This window comes from Macaca mulatta, chromosome 11 (genome assembly GCF_049350105.2).
Source record: "Macaca mulatta isolate MMU2019108-1 chromosome 11, T2T-MMU8v2.0, whole genome shotgun sequence".
Classification (NCBI taxonomy): domain Eukaryota; kingdom Metazoa; phylum Chordata; class Mammalia; order Primates; family Cercopithecidae; genus Macaca; species Macaca mulatta.
In genome coordinates this window covers 131,826,471-131,846,972 of record NC_133416.1, presented here as the reverse complement: position 1 = coordinate 131,846,972, position 20,502 = coordinate 131,826,471, and the positions used below count along the sequence as shown (strand labels likewise).

The window sequence follows — 20,502 nt, the reverse complement described above, 5'->3', positions numbered from 1 at the left end:
TCCTTTGTGTGCCTTGTGAGACAAGGATTCTTGAAGGCCTCCCTCCTCAGTGGGGTCTGAGGCCAGCCGTGGCAGCTTCTCCTGGCGCTGGGTAGAAATGCAGAGTCCCAGGTCCCACCCCAGACCCACTGAGTGGGAATTGGCAGGGGATGTGTATGCACCTTCAGGTGTGGGTAGCACTGGCCTGGAGCAGGGTGCTCTAACGAAAGCCTGCAGGCCAAATCCGGCCCACCACCTGCTTTTGTAAATAAAGTTTTACTGGCACACAGCCATGCCCTTTTTTGATACAAGGGCTGCTTTCACAAGACACTGGCAGAGTTGAGTAGGGGGGTGACCGAGACCGCATACTTATCCTCTGGCCCTTACAGAAAACGTTTGCCAGTCCCTGGTAAAGCACTGGTTCTCAAATCTGGCTGCCCATCGGGATAACCTGGAATTTAACATACGAATGCCTGGGTCTTGGCCCAGAGATTCAGATGTCATTGGTGTGGGGTGTGGCCTGGGCATCAGGACTTCTCAGGGCTCCCCATGAGATCTGAATGTGCAGCCAATGTCATAGGACCTTGAGAACCATGGACCTCAGTGGCCTGGGAAGCCCAGCAAGTGCAGTTCTGCCACTCTGTGGACAGGCCCAAGACCCGGCAGCCCAGCCTCGCCAGTGTTGGTCGCTGCACCTGCTGCCCTAAAACAAAGAAGGCTTTGGGGGCTGAGCCGGCTGCCAGGTCCCCCCAGCGCCTCCGGAGTTGTGAGCTGGGGCCTCCCTCTCCCTGCGCAATCTCCCAGCAGCGAGTATGAGCAGCCCTAAATCAGTCCCTCGGCCTCCCGGGTGGCCGCTGCGAGACCCTGCAGATGTTCGTCATTAAGGCTCCCGGGGTCTGTCCCACTGGAAAGCATGTTTTAAGGCCAGGGCTGCTCTGGCATTCCTCCTTTTCATCTTCCGCTACCGGACTCACTCAACGTGGGCTGCAGGAATGCCTCTCCCACAGGAGATGTTGAGCCCACAGGAAGTGAGGAGCCCGTGCACAGGGCCCTAGGCCTTGGCTGCAGGGTGGCCCAGAAGGGGCCACCTTGTGCTAGTGGGTGTTGCTGCATCCACTCCAACCAGAGGGTGAGGGTGGAAGGCACCTCTGCCCTGGGGGCTTGTTAACATGTCAGGTAAGAGGAGGAGGCAGGGCTTGGTGACAGGATTGCACTTGGTGCCTCAGTTTCCTCTTCTGTAAGATGGACGGGTGGGTGGGTAGGGGAGACCACGTGGGATGGAGCCAGGCATGTGGCACCGTGAGCGATCGAACACGGAGACATGGGGGTTGACCATCCAGGAGAGAGGGGGTTGTGGGCAGGCCCTGGCAGGGCTTGTAGAGTGTGGAGTAGGGGGCAGGTAGGACAGGTAGACGGGGCGGGCTGGCGAGTCTGCAGAACACAAACCCTAGATCCTGGCCGGGGGTTGGCTGAGACTCAGCTGGGGCTTTGGGGACAGCAGGGTCACATCCCCCACATGCTGGGCTGTCAGCCTTCTTTGCTCCGAGACCTTGAAGCTTTGCCTCTCTAAGCCTCAGTTTCCTCCTCTGCAGAATGTGGCCAGTGATCATGGCTCTCCTATTTCTGAGGCTGGAATAGTGTTTGCAAAGTACTTGGTGTGGTGCAGGGGGTGGGTGACCCACCATGACATCCCTCTGGGTCACTGTTACTCATGGTGTTTTCATCTCCATCAGGACTTCACAGGGGCCAGGAGCCGGCCCATGTAAAATGGACAGCACAGTGCTGGGTGTATAGTTAGCTCTCGGGGATCTGTGGGGATTTTCTCCTCTGCACCAGCCTCTTCCTCCTTGGGCTTTTCTGAGGACTCGGAGGAGAGCTTCAGTGGGGAAGGTTCGTAGCTCAGGGCCTGGCCCAGGTGCACCCCTCTCCCGACTGGCCCCTGCCTGCGGCCTGATGGGTGTGGAGCTGCATTTACTGGCCATGCCAGGGCAGACATTAACCTGCTTTGTGGGTCCATGGGTGAGGCCCCAGGGGGTCATGAAGCCCCCACCAGCCTAGACGCAGGGGCGAACGGGCAGATGCTCCGGGAAGGAGGCTCCGTGGCCGCTGCTCCCATCAGGAGGGATGCTGCCCATCAGGAGGGATGCTTCTTGGCAGAGACGTAGCTGAGTGTGGTCTCAGGAGACACCAAGCTCCATGTGATTCAAAAGCCCCGGCCCTGCCCAGACTCCGGCCCTGGGCTGTTGCCAGGGACATCTGACCCAGGGAGACGGCATCCAGGCCGGGCAGCCCAGGGGGCAGGGCTCCTTCCCCAGGTCCCCACCTCTGCCCACATCGGGCAAATGTGGACAGAAAGGACACTGTAGGAACAAGCCTAAAAAACCTCCTGCCCCAGCTTCTGCCTCCAAGAGTCTTCACCTGGCGGCTGTTTAAAGGTTACGTTTGAGGGTTTGAGGTCAGGAGAGGGAGAACAGGCTGGTCCCAGAACGCCGGACACCTGTTGGGGAATCAGCAGCAACCTGGGGCGGGGAGACTGTTCCAAGTCATTGGGCCACTCTGCCCCTTCCTGGCCCCTCTTACAGAACACGGTGGCGTGGGATTCCTGGGGAAGAGAGGCAGATGCAGGCCCGAGGTTCTGCCCTGGACCCAGCAGCAGCCTCAGAGAGCCCACGGTTACCTGCAGCCGTGAGACCCTTGCTCTGTTTCTCTGCCCCATCCTAAATGAAAAGAGACTGGAGAGAGCGTTGCGTGCAGGGCCCGCGCCTGTTCCTGGCAGGAAGGAAAGGCCGGAGAAGGGGCCTCTCTCACCTTCCCGACCCCTCCTCTTCTATCTGCTTGGAGTTCTCGCTCCCTGGTTTGAAACATTGGTGTGACTGTGCCCCTGGTACACATTAAAAGGCTTTGGGGTTTATTTTTATTTCGCTTGGCTCAAAGGGATGGAAAGATGGTCTGGTTTGGCAGCTGCCTGCAGGGAGGACCTTGGGGTGTCCAAGAAAATCAGTGTGTGCTTTAAAAGAAATCAGGCGGGATGAAAGGAAATCGGGAGGCAGTGCGGGGAGGAGCTCACACTCCTTCCTCTATGTCGGTGAGGGGAGGGGCGGCGGGCCCAGAGTGGCTGGGACAGGTTGGGGAGGCAGACAACAGGAAGAGGCCCAAGTTAGGAGGCTGGCTTGGCTCCCAGCCTCTCTGATCTGCTCTGTAAAATGGGCTTGTTCTGTCCCCCTGGGGTGCCGGCATGCGAGGGAGACAGCAGGAGCGGCCACCTCCACGCAGGCCTGGGGCCTTCCTGGGCTCTGGGGAATCGGGCATCCCCCCACCTCCCCCTTGTACAGACTCAGAGACAGAGGCTTAGAGAGGTGGCCTCAGCTCTGTTGGGGGCAGGGCTGGGCCGTCAGGGGTGTGTCCCCACCTTCCCAGATGCTCAGGCACCCCTGCTGAGGCTCACCAGGGCACCTCTGGGGCCCGGATCACTTCTGCCCCTCTTAAATATCTGGGCCAGATGCGCATGTAAGCATGGCGAGGATTCTCTCATTTCAACCTCCCAGCCCTCAGCTGAGGCACAGGCATGCTGAATACTCACGTTGCCAAGGCAAAGGAATCAGCACAGAGAGGTTAAGACCCTCATCCAAGCGCACACAGCCACTGTGTGGAAAGGGCAGGAATTGAAGCCAGCACTTCTGACACCAGTGCTTCCTGCCCCTCACCCCAACTCCGCCTACCCAGGCCCCTAGGGCGGCAGGACCCCGGGCGGTGCCTCTCCCCAGCTCATGCCAGTGGGGCCTGGCTTCCCGGTTGTTTATGGCCTCTTCTGGGTGGACCCCACGTGTTTTTTTCCTCCTCCCCAGCTCAGGCTGAGCCCAGGTGCAGAGATTCACCTGTTCATGGTTTCCTTCCCTCCCCACTCCCCTCTGCCCTCCCCCGGGGTCTGACAGCAGCAACAGCAGCAGCAGCAGCAGCAGCCCATGCCCCGCAGCAGCCAGGAGGAGAAAGATGAGAAGGAGAAGGAAAAGGAGGCGGAGAAGGAGGAGGAGAAGCCGGAGGTGGAGAACGACAAGGAAGACCTCCTCAAGTAAGGCAGCCCGCTGTCCCCTGCAGGGCCCGGTTGCTGACCCAACCCAGGTGGCACACGGGTCTGGGGAGCCCTTTGTAGAGATGGGTGGGGCGTCCACCAATTGCCCGTGAGCAGGGGAGAGGGCTTTCTGCTCGGCTGCCCCTGACAGCCCCCCTTCCAGAAGCCCTCCCATCGCCCTCCTCCTCCTTCCCGGCTCCCCCCCATATCCGCTCTCCCTTTCTTTCTCCAACCCTCTGGAGACTTTAGAGACTGATAGCTCATTTGAGCTCCACTCCTGAGCTAATAAATCCAGGCAATGACTTTGGAACTCTCTGCCTCCCCTCCTCCTCCCGCTCTCGCCTCCTGAGGCGCCAGGAGGGGGGAAGGGGGGATCAGAGGCACTCCTGGAAGGACTAGGTGTGCAGGCGGCTGCTGTCACCTTTAGAATCATTGATGGCAGTGTGAGTTCTTGCAGATCAAGGCACAGCCTCACCGTGGGGGCCGTGACGGCCTCCTGTGCCTGCCAGGGGCTGCGGGAGTGCAGCCAGCTGGAGAAAGGGGGGCGGCACGACTTAGCGCCAGGTACCTGTAATGGGCTCAGGAATTTGGCTTCAGAGAACATCTGGCTTCCTCACCCCGTCTCCCAGACACTTCCAGCAAGGGCCTTTCAGGAAGATGAATGGGAAGGTGGAGGTGATCAATCTGAGCCTCCCGCAGTAAAACTCTCCCCAGTTGCTTCTGCAAGAGCCCCAGCTTGTGTATCGAGGTTGCGAGCACCCCCACACACCTCAACTAGGCCTGCAGGCTAGGCCTGCATAAAACCGGCAAGAGAGTTTCCTCCTGCCAATGCCTAAGACACCTGGCCCTTGATAATACTGAAGGCCAATGTATTGCCTCTTATAGAGCCCCTCTGGAAATAGCTCCTCTGTGGTGAATAAAATGGCCCTGTAAATTGCTGCCAGCCCACACCTCCATTTAGTTCACCAAATAGTCTTGCAGACAGTATCTATTTGGTGCATAAAATGGTCTTGCAGATAGCCACCAGCCCAGAAGGAAAGTTCCCAGTACCTCCCATTTGGGGAATAAAATAGCCAGCCAATTAACTACCTGTCCACGTGGCCTTATTGGTGAATTAAGTAGTTGATAGCCCAGGTTACACCCCCTATCCGTTCTTTTTTTTTTTTTTTTTGGAGACAGGATCTTGTTCTGTCGCCCAGGCTGGAGTGCAGTGGTATAATCATGGCTCACTGCAGCCTCGACCTCCCAGGCTCAAGAGATCCCCCTGCCTTAGCCTTCCAAGCAGCTGGGACCATCAGCATATGCCACCACACCTGGCTAATTTTCTGATATTTTTCTTTTGTAGAAATGGGGTCTTGCTATGTTTCCCAGGCTGGTCTTAAACTCCTGGGCTCAAGTGATCCTCCAACTTTGGCCTCCCAAACTGCTGCAATTACAGGTGTGACCCAGCACACCTGGCCGCAACTCCCTTTTGAGAAATAGCCTGGCATTGTTCTGCCAGCTGTACTCCCACGTCTGGTGAACGGGGAGGCCCTGCAGACCGCCCCCGGCCACCCTCACCTCAGGCCTCTCCCTGTCTTTCTTAGCATCTGATTAGCGCCACTGCTGGCAGGCAGTGCAAATCCAGCTGAAGAAACGGTCTCCTCCAGTGGCCGTTTGATTTCCCGGCTCAGGTGAAACCATCCTGTCTCCCCTCTCTGGTCTGTAGGGAGAAGACAGACGACACCTCAGGGGAGGACAACGACGAGAAGGAGGCCGTGGCCTCCAAAGGCCGCAAAACTGCCAACAGCCAGGGGAGACGCAAAGGCCGCATCACCCGCTCAATGGCTAATGAGGCCAACAGTGAGGAGGCCATCACCCCCCAGCAGAGTGCTGAGCTAGGTGAGCCAGGGGCCAGGATGCAGGTGGGGGAGGGGCTGGAGACGTGGCGGGTTGCACTCATATGAAAGTTTCGTGCAATTTGAGTTAATTGGCAACTGCCAAGGGGCTGACGTAAGACATGGTTAGGGTCAAATCCCAGTGCTAATTACTGGATGTGCTGTGTGACCCAGAGTGAATTCCTGAACCTTTCTGTGCCTCAAGGTCCTCATGTTCTCAGTGGGAGAAATCGGTGGTTACCTCTAAACATGGAGGGAGAGTTGTAGTCACTTGCTATGTGAGAAGCACCTAGAACAGTGCCTGGGGTGTAGGAAGAGCTCAGTGGCTTCAACCAAAGTGATTTCAGAGCATGAAGATGTCACATAAAAAACCCAATGACCAATTCTGGATTTTTTGGTTGTCGTTTTTAAAACAGAAGATCTGGCCACGCGTGGCCCAGGTTGCCACAAGGTGGCAGTTGTTGGGAGCCAAGTAACCAGCACCCCTTCTTAGAATGTCATGGGCTCTACTTGTCCCCACCCAGCCTCCACCCTGGTAGGCATCTGGGTTTGTACCTTCACTTCCGTGGGCCTCGGTTTCCCCTTCTGTTGAGAAGGGTGTTCATCCCTCATTGCCTTCCCAGAAAGTGGAAAAAAGTAAGAGATGATGTCAGTGGCAGTTCCCAAGATTCGCCACAGGGGGCAGCGGTGTGCTCCTGTTGTCTCTACTTTGTTTAGCTGTTAGGCTCCAGCCCTCCAACCACTGCGGGAACCCACCCAGGGGCCAAGCGCTCAGGCCGAAGCCCCACCTGCCAGGGCTCATCCTCAGGGTGGAGATGCTGCTTCATCTCCCACAGACCCCCACCGTCCCCTAGGGTCCGGCTCACACACCTGTCTCTTCTTCCCATGGGATGTAGTTTGGGCCTATTTCGTAAATGGCCCACTTGAAGCTCAGAGAGGAAACATGGCCTCTCTAAAAATTTCAGTGTAGCTGGCCGGGCACGGTGGCTTACGCCTGTAATCCCAGCACTTTGGGAGGCCGAAGCGGGCGGATCATGAGGTCAGGAGATTGAGATCATCCTGGCAAACACGATGAAACCCCGTCTTTACTAAAAATACAAAAAATTAGCCGGGCTTGGTGGCGGGTGCTTGTAGTCCCAGCTACTTGGGAGGCTGAGGCAGGAGAATGGCGTAAACGCGGGAGGCGGAGCTTACAGTGAGCCGAGATCGAGCCACTGCACTCCAGCCTGGGCGACAGCGCGAGACTCCGTCTCAAAAAAAAAAAAAAAATTCAGTGTAGCTGGGATTAGAACTCAACCCCATTGGCCACAGAGCCTGTGTAGCTCCTGTAGGTATTTTCCAGCCGCCCTTTGGTGGCAGTGTACTTGGAGGCCCAGGGTGAAAGGGAAAGGGCTTTCTTCCTGCCTGATCTCTGGGGATAGTGCTCTCGGACCCAAGGCTGATGCTGGGGGCTCAGCCGCAGGGTGGAAAACACACTCCTGGGCCTTCCACATCTCTTTTGGCACCGGGCACCCTCAGCACCCCGGCATCCCTGGCACCGCTGGCTTCTGTAGGCTTCCTCTGGGAGTCCTGTGGGGAGGAACGGGAGCATCGATGAGGTCCCAGAGAGGCCCAGGCTGTGGCTGCAGAGATAGGGGAGGCTGGGGTGGTTCTGGCCTGTCAGGGGTGATGGGGCTGCCCATGGGGGTGGGGGCTGTCTCCCCTCTTCTGCTGGAACCTTCCTCCACTCCTCAGCCAGCCTCTATTGGACACATACTCCGCCTGGCACAGTTCCAGGCGCTGAGTCCATGAACTGACATCCCTCGCACCCACCCCACTCACAGGTCTTAAGCAACTGGAGAAGAAGGACCAGGGCTCACATCCAGGGGAGCTCGGCAGACAGACCCAAAAATAGTGCCACAGCAGAGACACAGCCACCTCCAGCCAACCCCAAGGCCAGGCTGTGTCCCTTCCCAGTGACACCAGAGGCCCCTCCTTGTACTGGATGGGTGGGGGGTACGAAAATTACCCTCTGGGGCAGGGCTTCTCCACCACGGGCGATTTTACTCCCCCACTGGGGGACGCCTGGCGATGTCTGTGAACAGTTTTGATTGTCACAGTTGGAGCGGGGCCGCTGGCATCCAGCGTGCAGAGTCCAGGGTTGCTAAGCATCCTGCCGTGATGGGACAGCCCCACAGTCATGGAAGAGCTGGGCTCCGAGAGGGTACTCGGTCAGGTGAGGTCCTGGCCCACCTGAAGCTCGTGTCCCACGGTCACCAAGTCACCAGGTGACCGCTTTCCCAACAGAGTACAGGCAGAGGCAGTCATGATCAAGGCCCTTGACTGCTTCAGTGTCACCTTCTATAAAATGGGGTGATGGCAGGTGCCCCGACCTGGGCGGCTTGTGTGGAGGTTGGCCCCGACCAACGGCATGTGGGACTGCCCAGCACAGCCCCAGCCCAGCATAAAGGCTCAGGAGTCAGGTGCCACGATGGGTACTGGCTGGGGAGGGGCGCCTGAAATGTGGCCTTCCCATGGGATTCAGAGCCGTGGGGTGACACCGTCAAGGCCTAGTCCACTCCCTCCCTGGCTCAAAGGAGAGAAAAGGGCGGAAGGCAAAGTGCCTCCTTTCCCGGCTCCTGCCAATCACCTGGCATCTTCTTTTCAGCCTCCATGGAGCTGAATGAGAGTTCTCGCTGGACGGAAGAAGAAATGGAAACAGCCAAGAAAGGTGAGGGGTGTGCACAGCTTTAAGCCTTGTTGGTTTGCGTCCAGGGCGCTTGAAACTCGCGTGCTGGGGAGGGTGTTGACACATTTGGCCTTGAACCAGGGGCTGTGGTGAGGCCTCTCGTGAGGCTCTGGTTCCGGGCTGTTCTCAGGCTTGTCACCGTGGAGCCTCAGTTTTACCCTCCTGAAAATGGGTCTGTGCAGCTGCACTGTCAGGCTAGGCTTTGTGACTTGAGGGCACAGCCCAGAGAGACACAGCCTGTGCTGTGCATGTAATCAGCGAGTGGCTTCTGGGTGATCTCTGTGGCCAGCACCTCCTGGCCTTGGGGACAGAGCAGCGGCAGCACACCTGGGTGCCTCAGGACAGTCAGAGCTTGCCGGCGGCCATTTCGGAAGAGTCCTGGGGTCAGGGAGACCTGCAGGGCGTTTGTCCAGCCCTTAGGCAGAGCCCCGAAGGCCCCATCTGGGCTCAAGTGTGCTGGGGCTTTGGAAACCTGTCTTAGGTTTGAGCACCCAGTCTGGGTGATGACGGGTTCTGGAGTGGATGGGGACACCCAGGCTGCTGGGGACAGTCGTGGGAGCAGGTCACATGGCAGGGAGCCAGCAGGCGTTGGTGCTGGCAGCGGAAGCCATTCCCAGTTTGCAGGTGGCCTTGTGATGTGCAGCACGGCGGAGGCTGGGGCCCAGTTCCTCCTAAGCCGGAGACCGTCTCAGCTGTGCTGTCTCCTGGCCAAGTTCTTTACTTCCCAGCACAGTGACCTGACTCTGGGCCTCCATTTGCCCGTCTGTTAAGTGGGAGGGGCATCCAGGTTGGCTGTGAGGAATCAGATAACCCTGTGTGAGGGCCCACAGTGGGCTGAGTCGGAGCGAATCTCCCCCGTTCCTCGCCTGTACCTGGCCTAGGGCAGGGGCTGTGGGAGCCGGGGCATCACTGGCAGCACTGCTGAGGCCGGGGCGGCACCTGGCTCCCACGGCGCGCTCGCTCTCAGTTATCTAAGAGGTGGGGCATGTTCCTGTCCCCGCCCATGTCCCTGTTTGTGGGCGAGGAGCCAGGAAGCAGAGGCCAAGGAGCGCCACGGGTACCGGAGCTGGTGTGTGCGGCCGGGAGCAGGCCCAGGCCCCCACTCCCTGTCCCCGCCCCGTGCTTGGTCCCGTGGCCCTGCTGGAGTCGAGGCTGTCTGTGACGTGCGGTTTCTTTGTGCAGAAAGCTCCAGGTCGTGACTTACGGAGGGAACAAAGGCCCTTTATAGCGAATGCTCCTGGCACATAAGGGCAGGTGTATCTGAGAACAGGCTGGACCACGGGGCTTCTGGACCCGGACCCGCCCTCCACTATAGTTGTGGGGGGTGCTGAGGGTCCCCACAGCCCTGAGAAGACCCCCATAGCCCCCGCCCTCACCCCGGGACCCTGCCCCTCGCCCTCAGAGCTCCTCCAGGGGCCCTCTGCCCTCCACCCCCCAGGCTGAGGTGAGCCTGGACCCAGAGAGACCCTTACACCTTTCAGGAAGGAGGGCCCGCCTGCCGCTGCAGTGGGTCCGGCTCTGTGTGTGGTGGGCGAGAGGCATGCCAGTGGGGCCTGGGCACGTATCCAGCTGGTAGGGCCTGGGGCTGCTGTCAGCCCCCAGAGAGGCCAAGTTGTTTCTGTGTCTTAAATGTCCACTTGGTGGTTTCTGGTATGTATTTCATTATAGGCTGCAAAAGAAGCTTTACTGAGACCGTGTGATTCCCCCCGCCTTTTATTTAATTTTGATACGATACACATAACCTGAAGCTCGCCATTCTAACCACTGGAAAGTGAACATCTCAGTGGCATTGAGTACATCTGCATTGGTGTGCAACCCTCCCCACTGTCTAGTTCCGGAACTTTTTCTCACCCCAGATGGAAATCCCATACCCATTAGCAGTCCCTCCCAGGGCCCCGCCCCAACCCTGCCAGCCCCTGGCAGCCACTAATGCACTCTCTGTCTCTGTGGATTGGCCTGTTCCGGGCGTTTCCAATGAATGGCATCCTACAGTGTGTGGCCTTTTGTGTCTGGCTCCTTTCTCGGAGCGTGATGGTTCTGAGGTTCATCTGAGTAGCTTTGTACGGCTGAATAATATTCCATCACCTGCGCAGACCACATTTTGTCAGTCGTTCATCTCTTGGGGACGTGCAGGTTGTTTCCATGTGGCTGTTGTGAAGAGTGCTGCTGTGAGCATTTGTGTAAAATTATATGAGATTTTTAATCATACGTGAGTCCCTGGGATCTTAGCCTGTTGGCTGGGAGATTGCCCAGAGCACCCACCCATAGGAGGACTCCACGTGGACGTCCCCAAATGGTCAGCCCCGGGTCCCACCGCCTCTCCATCCCCTCTCATGTCTCCTGCTGTCACCACCACCTCTTCACCAGTGACCCCCCCATTGCCTGAGAACTGGGAGACAGCGCTGTCCTCTCTTTGCCTTCTGGAAGGGCAGATCTGGAGGCTGGGAGGACGGCTGGGGATGACTCACCGGCAGAGAGGAGCCCGTGTCCCACCATCTCAAGGTTGGGTCCTCAGTGACGACAGTGAGCTCATCCTGGGTTCTGCCCGTGGAGATGGCAGTGAGAGTCCCCTGGGGGCCGTGCACGCGGAGGCCCTGCTCAGTGACATTTGTAATGATGCCGTGAGCAGCAGCGTGCTCGTCTGCCGTGAATTACAGCAATCTGGACAATTACTGCTCAGGGTGGCTGCTAATGGCTGTGTGTTCCAGGCGGTGGCAGGAGGGAGCGGGGGTGGGGCGGGGAGACAGGTGCTGGCAGCCCCCAGCAACTCCTCCATATAGAGGGTGGGGGTGGAGAAGCTAGGAAAGTTCTGGAGCCCCCGCCCAGAAAACCAAGAGTTAGGAAAAGGGACTGGAGAAGCGGCTATTGCTGAGGCAGATGGTCTGCGCCCATCCTTTACCCATCATTTCAGCAACACAGTGCCTAACCCTCTGTATGGCAGGGGCACTCAGGAATGAGCCAGCCCCACCCCTCCCTCGGGGAGCCTGGGCAGATAAGCGGCCAGGTTTCCCCAGGGCCTTCGGACCCCAGCCTGCCTGAAGCCTCTGCAAGACTTTAGCAGCACGGCCCTGGAGGATGAGCAGCAGTGGGGCCCCATCCCTCGGGAGAAACCAAGTCTCAACCGCTGGATGTTTCCGCTGTGTGACCTCAGGCAAGCTGGTCAACCTCTCTGTGCCTCAGTTTCTTCATCTGTACAGTGGGAGTCAAGGAGCACCCACTGTGTGTTTCCTGTGGCTGCCATAATAAAGGGTCATGAACTGGGTGGCTTAACTATATATTCTGTCACTCTTCTGGAGATGAGAAGTCCAAGTTGAAGGCATCCGAGAGGCTGCATTCCCTCCAGAGGCTCTGGGGAGGAGCCTGCCTTACCTCCCCCAGCCCCTGGCACCTGCCGGCAGCCTTGGCGGTCCTTGGCTCATGACCGTGTCCCTGCAGGCTCTGCCTTCGTCTTTGTGTGCCTTTCTCCCTGCGTGTCTCTGTCCACATTTCCCTCTTCTTACAAGGACCCATCCCAATCCAGTATGACCCCACGTTGACTTGATCACATCTGCAAACATCCTTTTTCCAAATAAGGTCACATCATAGGTTCTGGTGGACATGAAGCATTGGGGGATGCTCTCCAACCCAGCACACCCCCTTCATGGGGTTTTGGTGAACGTACGTGGAAGAGCCGAGGGCAGTGCCACCTGGGGCATACTGACTTCCCCATCACTTTGTAGCCACAAGCAACTCCTTAGCCCCCGACCTCGGCCTGGCCCATCTGTTTCACCCTCAGTTTCCATCGTACTCTCAGATGAGGCAGAGATGCTACCTCCCAGGGGCGCCTTAAAGGCGGAGCGAGCCACATAGGTACAGTCCTTGGTATACAGTAGGCACTCAGAAGTGGCAGGCTGTCAGCTTAGGGCGCAATCTCCGGACCTTGCTCCCTAGGTTTGGGTCCCTGCAGAGTCTGCCTCCTGCAGAGTCTGACCCTGAGCAGGTGCCTGCACCTCGGGGCCTTAGCCCCCCGCCACCTCTGTCTTCACCCAGGGGATAGGGGTCAGAGGTAAGTCACCGGCCAAGCAAATGTACAGTGACAATGGGAGGAACCTCCATGGTGCTGGGGGCCGCCAGTCAGAGGGCTCCCCCGAGGAAGGGGCTGACACCCAGAGCACGAAATAATAGTGAATATCACCCAATAACACCGTGGAGGCCGTCCTGCGTGCCGGGCACTGCTGGAAGCTTTGTGTGTATGAAGTCACTTCATCTCTACCAACCTGACTAGGAGGTAGGTGCTGTTATTACTTCTGTTATTCAAATGAGGATACTGAGGCCCAGAGAGGTTTAGCTCGCAGCCCGGGGTCACACAGCTGTGAAGTGGTAGAGCTGGGATTTGAACCCAGGCATTCTACTTGCAGAGTAGGAATGGGGTTGGTGTGAGGGCTGAATGAGTTAGTCCATGAGCCAAGCTGTTGACCAGATAACAAAGGCAGGATAGGCATGTGCAAAGGCCGCGTGGCAGAGGCAGTGTAGCCTTGTGAGAAGTGATTGAAGCCCAGAAGGTAGAGGGACCACCGGGAGCCTGGCCTTGCCAGCCTGGGATGGAGTTTAACTATTACTGTAGAGCGTGGGAGGCCACTGGGGAGGGGCTAGGGACATCATGGCTGTAGGGTTTCAGGTGGGCAAGTGAGCACCTTCCCTTCTTGCGTGCACGGGGCTGTGGCTGCCTGCCCTGAGGCTCACGCTACCTGGGGACCGAGAATGTTCAGGAGGCAGCTTCCCTAGGAATTGGGCAGCTCTGGGGAGCTGGCCGCCTGCCCTCAGGCCCAGCGCCACGTGGGGAAGGAGGGGCAGGGCAGGAGCAGGGCTGGGATGAGGGACTTGGTTCCCCTGGGAAAGGTCAGCCTGGCCTGGCTTGGAAGCCCAACCCAGCTGTGCGAGAGGCCTACGGCTCTGCTGGCAGCTCCTCCAGGCCCCAGCCCTCTTCTCTGGCGGCAGAGAACCTGCTGTGGAGCGGGTGGGGAGGCTCCTGGTCACACCACTGTCACACCATTCTAGACCAGGAGTAAGCTCTGGCCCGCCTCTGGGCCGCCAGTCTTTCCCGGCTTCCAGGGAGCGGCCCACAGTGGGAGGACGTGCAAGACCAGGCCCTGGTGGCTCCGGTGAGCCCGGGCAGACCCCAGAGGCCTCCCCCAGGAGCTCCAGCTGCCTTGCCTAGTGGCCTTACCACTTTCCACAGGAGCCAGGCAGGAACCACTCATTGCTATGCACATGGGCTGGCCTGACGGGCTTTTATGGATGAAGCATCTAAGGCGTGGGAAGAGGAGGGGTGAGCCCCCAGTCCTGGAGCCTGGAGAGCAGGACCTCCCCCATTACATGTCCACAGGGAAAGCCTCGGGCTCTGCCCACCATGGACCCCCCGAAAGAGGAGCGCCTGTGTGCTTGGCCGCACAAAGCTGCCAGAGCTTACAGTGGGGTGGGCAGGCCAGTAGGCAGTGCTGCTGCTGCTGGGTTTGGGTCTGCCCGGCTACTTCCTGGTGCAGCCGTCCGTCAGGGCCCGGCAGGAGGCAGCGCTCGGGGTGTGTGACTCAGGAGGGGTGGTATACCAGGCAGGGATGGTGCGGTGCCTCGGGGCTCGCGTCCAAGGAGACTGTCACCATGTGTGGTCTGGAGAGAGACCACTAGGGAGGACGCGTGTCTGGGGCTGGTTGGCCTCCCGGCCGGATCTGTGACAAACAGTCTGTTGTGATGGTTTGGAAGGAGGAGAAAGTTGGGGTTTCTGCAGGAACTTGGGGTACAGCCAGACACAGGGGCAAGGTCTGGACCACACTCTTGCTCCTGTCAGCACCCTTGAAGATGAGATCAGGCATCGACAAGTCCCTCTTCCCTCCTGCGGGAGACCCATGAATTCGCATCCACATGGCTCCTGACTCAGGGAAGGAGCACCTGGCAGCTAATGCGGTCGTAACGATGCCTGTTGTCACGTGGCGAGGCTGGTACTCATGAGCGAGGCAGGCTCCCCACACGCATGTGTACACATGCACACATACACATGACTTCCGCTTTGCACAGGAGAAGACCAAGGCCAGAGGGAGAGCCAGTGCTCACCTAGCACACTGCGGTGGACACGGGGCATGGGGTGGGCTGTCTGATCCCCCAGGCTGGCTTCCCGCTTTGCTCTGCTCTGTAGGAAAACGTGACATTGAAGGGTGTAACGTAGCACGTCCGGAAATGGTAGGCGAGACAGCGCCAGGTCGTACGCAGGTGACTTTATTTCATCTTAATGAGTCTGGTTTTTTTTTGAGAGCTGGGAGAAGACGTAGCTTGTTCACATTGTACCTATGATTTACGGGTGTAATTGCTGATGCGGAGGCTAAGGCAGATAGCAAGGCTGACTTTTGAAAGAGTAGATGGAGAGAAAAGAGTGGGGAGGTGCAAGTCCAGGTGTGATGTTATCCAGCCAACATCCCGATGGGATTTCAGGATGGCAGGAGTTCGGGAAGTCCTGACAAGACGCGCAGGAGGTGCCCGGCCTGTCAGGGGTGTCAACGCGGAGGCCCCATCCATGTGGAACACCCCCAGGGCTTGGGGTTTCCGAAATGGGGAAGTGGCATGACTCAGGCCCAAGACGGCTGGGTCTTTTCCTCCCAACTTTGATAGGGTTTTGGGCAGAACATGCTGAGTGTCTCAGGGAAAATGACAGCTGGAGGGCGGTGGTCGATGCCCCCCTCTGGCAGGCAGCCTGTGAGTCTTCATGGAAGGGGCGGGAAACGTCGAGGCTGGAGGTGACTGGCTGGGTGGGGAGAGCGAGTGTGTTTCCAGGGTTGGGGGCGACATCCCCAGATGCAGGTGGGTGGTGGTGTGGTCCCCTCGGAGTCCTGGCTGTGGGTGCAGATCTGCAGACCCTTGGAGAAAAGCAGCTTGGGAGCATCTGAGCAGGGCCGCAGGCCTCCCTGAGGGCCGGAGCACCTGAGCCGAGGAGGCTGAGTCCTGGCCCCCACAAGAACAGCTCGTCACGGGCCCCCAGATAGCATGTGGGACGCTGCCCCATGGGTGCCCAGAGCAGGATTAGCCGAGCGGAGCCCCAAGCACCTACCCCTGTGGCCACCGGGCCCCTGCGCCTGTCTCTCCGCTCTGTCTGTGACTCAGACCTCCTGGCTGGACTTCCTGTCTTGGTCAATTTCACTTCCTAGTTCCTGCCTCCTGACTCTTCAGAACGAAACTCCTTCCTTAGAAATTAGAAGTAGGGTCGGGGAATCCAGACCACAGGGCATGGTGGCAGAATCTACCGTCTCCGCCCTGGCACAGAGTGTGGGGGGCGTGTGCCTGGGTGTCAAGGGGGATACCCCAGCCTCTTTTGGGAGGGTGCAGAGCTAAACCCACAGACCCCTCTTCCTTTGCAAGCTCCTTACCAGGGACCCAGATGGGTGGCAACGATGCCCAGGGTGCCCAGCAGGCCCCAGACACCTGCCGATGAGCAGTGGAATGAGGGAGCTAATTTCAGAGGTGGCAAAAGCTATGAAGATGTTCAAACCCTGGGATGGCAGGGCGACGGGGGGTTCACTTTGGTGGGGCGGGCAAAGAAGGGTTCTCTGAGGAACTATCACTTGAGCCAAGACCAGAGGGAGGACGAGGCACATCCGTGAGAAAGCCGTGGAGGTGGCAGGAGCAGCCAGTGCAAAGGCCCTGGGGCATACACGAGTGACCCAGGGAGAGGCTGGGCGGGTGCATGGAGCTGGCTCCATAAGGGTTGCTGGGCCGTCCTAGGGCCTTTGGATTTTATTCCAAGAGCTTCAGGTGGTCACTGGACGATTTTAAGCAGAAGAATGATTTGATGGGGTTGGCATCCTTAAAAGTGCACTGAGACCTCCCCTACAGAGGATGGAGGGTGGGACTCAGGTGGAGAGGCCCAGATCCCTGATGTGGTTGAGGTTTGTTGCCCTCCCCTGGCATCGTGCCCCAGGACAAGGGCTGGGGCATTCCAGAGACACCTTCTGCTCCCCAGGTTTTCGGGGACAGGATGGAAGGGCTGGGGGTTAAAGGCAAAAGCAGGTTAATGATCCCAGAGTCAGGGAAGTCGGTCGTGACCTGAATCTAGGCTCCAAAGTTCAGCTCAGTTAACTTTCAACCTCCTGGGAGGCTTCCTGGCATTTCCGACAGTGTTCCTTCACGGCTGCAGGGGATCTCAGAGGACGAAAAGGGCAGGTGTTGTCCCGAGATCCCCCAGCAGCAGAGGGCCCTTTGGGGACCCCAAATCCCCAAATCCTTCCCTCCCCTAAATGTTTGAAGGTCTTGTGTGCACCCGACAAAGGCTCCTCAAATCCCAGGCTCCCTTTGGAATTCGAGACCAGCCCTGCTGCCCACCCATAGCCCCCGATGGAGGGCTTGGTCGGCCTCGGCAGCATCAGGCCAGGCAGGGGACAGAGCTCAGGTGGAACTGACATGGAGAGTGGGGGGACGGGTTGAGGGGATGACGGCGGAAGAAGCTGTTTGCTCCCTGTCTGCCGGGGGTGGAGAAGCTCTGTTTTTCTGGAACCCTCATCTGTTCTTACCACTGCTGACGCCGCCACCGCCGCGGATGGGGAGAGAGGGAGGGGGAGCCAGTGCCAAGTTGGCCCGCCCCTTGTGAACCTGGGCCTCTGCCACGCTCCCCCGCCCACCCGCCCGCCCGCCCGCCCGCCGCGAGCCTCCGTCTGGAGGTCACATTCAGTCCTGCCGCGTCTCGCTGGGTCAGGCAGCAGGAAGATCAGAGCTGAGCCCGGCTGCGGGTGACACGGCTGCCCTGCTGGACCTGGGTCCTTGGATTTTGCCCGGCCCGGGGGTCTGTGGGCCCTGGCCGGCACTGCTCGCTGAGCGTCCGCACTGGGCACATTGGTGCTGGAGGAGCTCGGCACGCGGCGCCCCAGCGATGCCTGGCCCAGGGGTGCCCCACACGCACCACTGACAACTTCCCGCCACCCACCACCCTCGGGGAAGGGCACCTCGCGCGCCCACAGCGGCTTGGGGACAGCGTCAGAGGTGGCAGCAGCCGCTGGAGGAGCCCCGGGCCACCACAGGCAGGCGGGCTTGCAAGGAGCTGCCTCCCGCCCCTCTCGAGCCAGCCTCCGCCCGCCGCGTCCCTCCCTCCCTCGCTCCCTCCCTCCCTCCCTCCCTCACCGTGGGACGGAGAAGGATGTGAGGCTGAGCTGAGCCGCCAGCAGACGCCAGCCAGCAGCCTCGCAGAGCCGGCCGCGGCCGCCCAGCCTGCCGGCCCACTTCTCTGGGCCCGCTCCCCGGGGCATCTTCCCAGCTCTATGTTTCCGGAAAACTTGGCCGAGGGGGAGACGCGGATGAGAGGATGTGAGTGAGTGGTCCTGGGGAGGGGATGGGGGACTGCGGGTGCAGGGGCAGGGACCGCAACGTGGCCGTCTGGGATTTGAGGCTGGGCAGCTGGGGCAGCTGGGGAGTTGGAGTTCTGGGCCCTGGAGTGGATGGGGGTCCCAGCCCATCCTTTCCCCCGTGCCCCCTCCTCTCTCTCCCTGCTGGGCTGAGGCTCTCCTGGAAGCAGGGGTGGGACCTGGATCTGTGCCTGGGAAGGTCTGTGATGCTCTGTGCAGAGGGGGCTCTCCAGGTGGACGGGGGCTTCAGGCTGGGTCTGGCGGGGTGGGCTCCAAGGCACGGTGGGGTGGAAAGTCCTTCTCTCTGTGCCCGGCACCCTCTGCCTGGGCTTCCCAAAACACAAACCAGAGGAAGCCAGTGCCAGCCTGCCCCTACCCCGAGGCCCTGGCCGGCGCTAATGGAACACCCACTCTGGCCCCTCACAGGGCAGTTAAGGAAACTGAGGCCGGAGAGCAGAAGGGCTGGCCGAGACTGCTGGCGAGCTCTGGCCAGGTGCCCGGGTGACTCTGCCCATTGCTCCTTTGGGAGCCACATGTTTTCAGGAAGGACTGGGTGACCCCCATCCCCACCTCCATCCCCTCTCCCCTGCCCTCAACCCTCTCCCACTGCCCCCATGATCGGAGTTAATTAGGGTCCCCAACCCCCAGCCAGGCTCCTAGCCACCTCCTTATTTATTGACTGAGTTTGGAAATGTCAACCTCCCCAGCGTCGTCAGGCCATCCCCCTGGGCTCTCTATGCCCACCCAACCCGGCAGGCCCAGATGGGAGACCCGCCCTCTCCCACCCGGGTTCCGGGCCTGTGATCCCTCTGGCCTAGCATGTTTGCCTGGGCTCTCTTGGCCCCGGCTGGGGAAATATAAATAAACGCACGGCCCCGTCCACCAGGTTCTGGAAGTGGCAGCTGCTGCTGGCGCGGGCGGAGGGAAAGGTCAGGGGCCGGGTGCCACTTGATCTCACGCCCCGGCCCTCCCCTTCTGCGCCTGTCCTTGAGGAACCCTGAGGAGCGGGCCGTGAGGCCACGTGGCTCCCAGGGCCACAGCGGGCGAGCAGGTGGCCTGTCAGTCAGTGCCACCCCCACGCCACGGGGGCCAGAGGACCCGGAGGGCAGGAAGTCTGGGGCCCCATGCCCGCGTTGCCCGCCTTGGCTGGTCCTCTAAGCTTGGGTGAGTTGGCGGGACCCTCTGAAATCTCCCCAGGAGATTTCCCCCTCCTGGGGATGGGAAAATGGTCACAGCCACGACAGCAAGGATGAGAAGGAACCAAGTCTTTGAAGGGCTTTGCAAACTCTGTGTGTCACTTAGCCATGCCATGGGCTGATGTGTTGATGTTTCTGCTGCTGTTATTTTATTTGCATTAGAGCCTTGTGTGTAGCAGGCAGGCAGCCGGCACGTGGGTGGGTAGGTGGGTGGGTGGGTGGATGGATGAATGAAGGAAGGAAGGAAGGAAGGAGGGAGGGAAGGAAGGAAGGAAGGAAGGAATGAAGGAATGAATGAAAATACCAACACAGACGGCTGCCCCTCGGCTCCACGACCCCTGAACCATTTTAGCTGGAGCTTGGCTTGCAGATTGATTTGATTCAAGGAAAATAGTCAAAAACTTCGTTACGGGAAATCCTTCATTAAGTCCTTACAAGTATAGCTCCAGCTCAGGGAGGCTGCCAAGTCCCGAGCTACGTGATTCAGCCTTGGGGCCTGCTGCCCTGGAGGGGCACCCTCTTGCCGCACAGCCCCCTAGGTCAGGAGCGCTCCCTGTCTCTCCCACAGCCCTGGGAAAGTGGGCAGGCCCTACCTGCACGGGCTGGCTGGGCCATACAAGGTCACGCCGCTGGAGACACGGGCATAAATATAGAGCTGCCTGGCCTGTGCCTGTGCCTGTGCCTGTGTGTGCCACAGCTCGCCGGGCAGATGGGCCGAGGCCGGGGGCTTGGCTTCCCAGGCGCTGCCTCCGGTGCAGCAGGGGCTGTGTTTCTGCTGAGCCTGGTGTTTGTGGCCTTGAAACTAGAACGTGGGGGGCGGCATGCCGCTCTGGCCTGAGACCTGGGGATGGAGGGAACTTTTTCTGCCAATTCCTGGAGGGTCTCTTCCCACAGCAGGAGGTCTGTGAGGCTGGGAGAACCTCCTGGTGGTGCGGGTTGGGGTTTGAGAGCAAATTCCAGCCGCCCAACCTGGCCTGGTGGGCCTCGAGTCCCGAGTGGGCCTTTAGGTGCCCTTAGGGAGTTTGGGCCCTGGACGTGCCCCAGTTAACCTGGGCCCGGAGGCTCCTGGCCCCAGCTCACCCCCACCCTGACCTCCACCCTCCCATCCCCTGCTCACCACGTCCCTTCCTTTCCCTGGGCCGGTGTGGCCGGAAAACAACCGTCTCCCGAGGCCTCGCCTGCAGCTGTGAGCGAGTGTCAGGGCTGGGTCACGTCGGCCGCCCTCCCGCCCAGCCTGGGGGAGGCAGGAGAGGTGGGGCCTGGGCAGAGGCTGTGCATCCTGGACATTCACAGCCCT

The 20,502-nt window shown here is 59.6% G+C and overlaps 1 protein-coding gene across 50 annotated transcripts in view; it reads left to right on the top strand.

Moving 5' to 3' along the window:
* The window catches only part of NCOR2 (nuclear receptor corepressor 2), a 193,554-nt gene that overhangs the window by 111,962 nt on the left and 61,090 nt on the right, over positions 1-20,502 (top strand). For 38 of the 50 annotated variants that reach the window (XM_077955764.1, XM_077955743.1, XM_077955742.1 and 35 more), the window contains 3 exons: positions 3,912-4,048; positions 5,757-5,929; positions 8,573-8,635. In XM_077955764.1, the coding sequence (XP_077811890.1) occupies positions 3,912-4,048; positions 5,757-5,929; positions 8,573-8,635 (373 nt within the window). The remainder of the gene's footprint in view (positions 1-3,911; positions 4,049-5,756; positions 5,930-8,572; positions 8,636-20,502) is intronic. The other 12 variants (XM_077955765.1, XM_077955739.1, XM_077955738.1 and 9 more) reach the window with 1 other exon arrangement.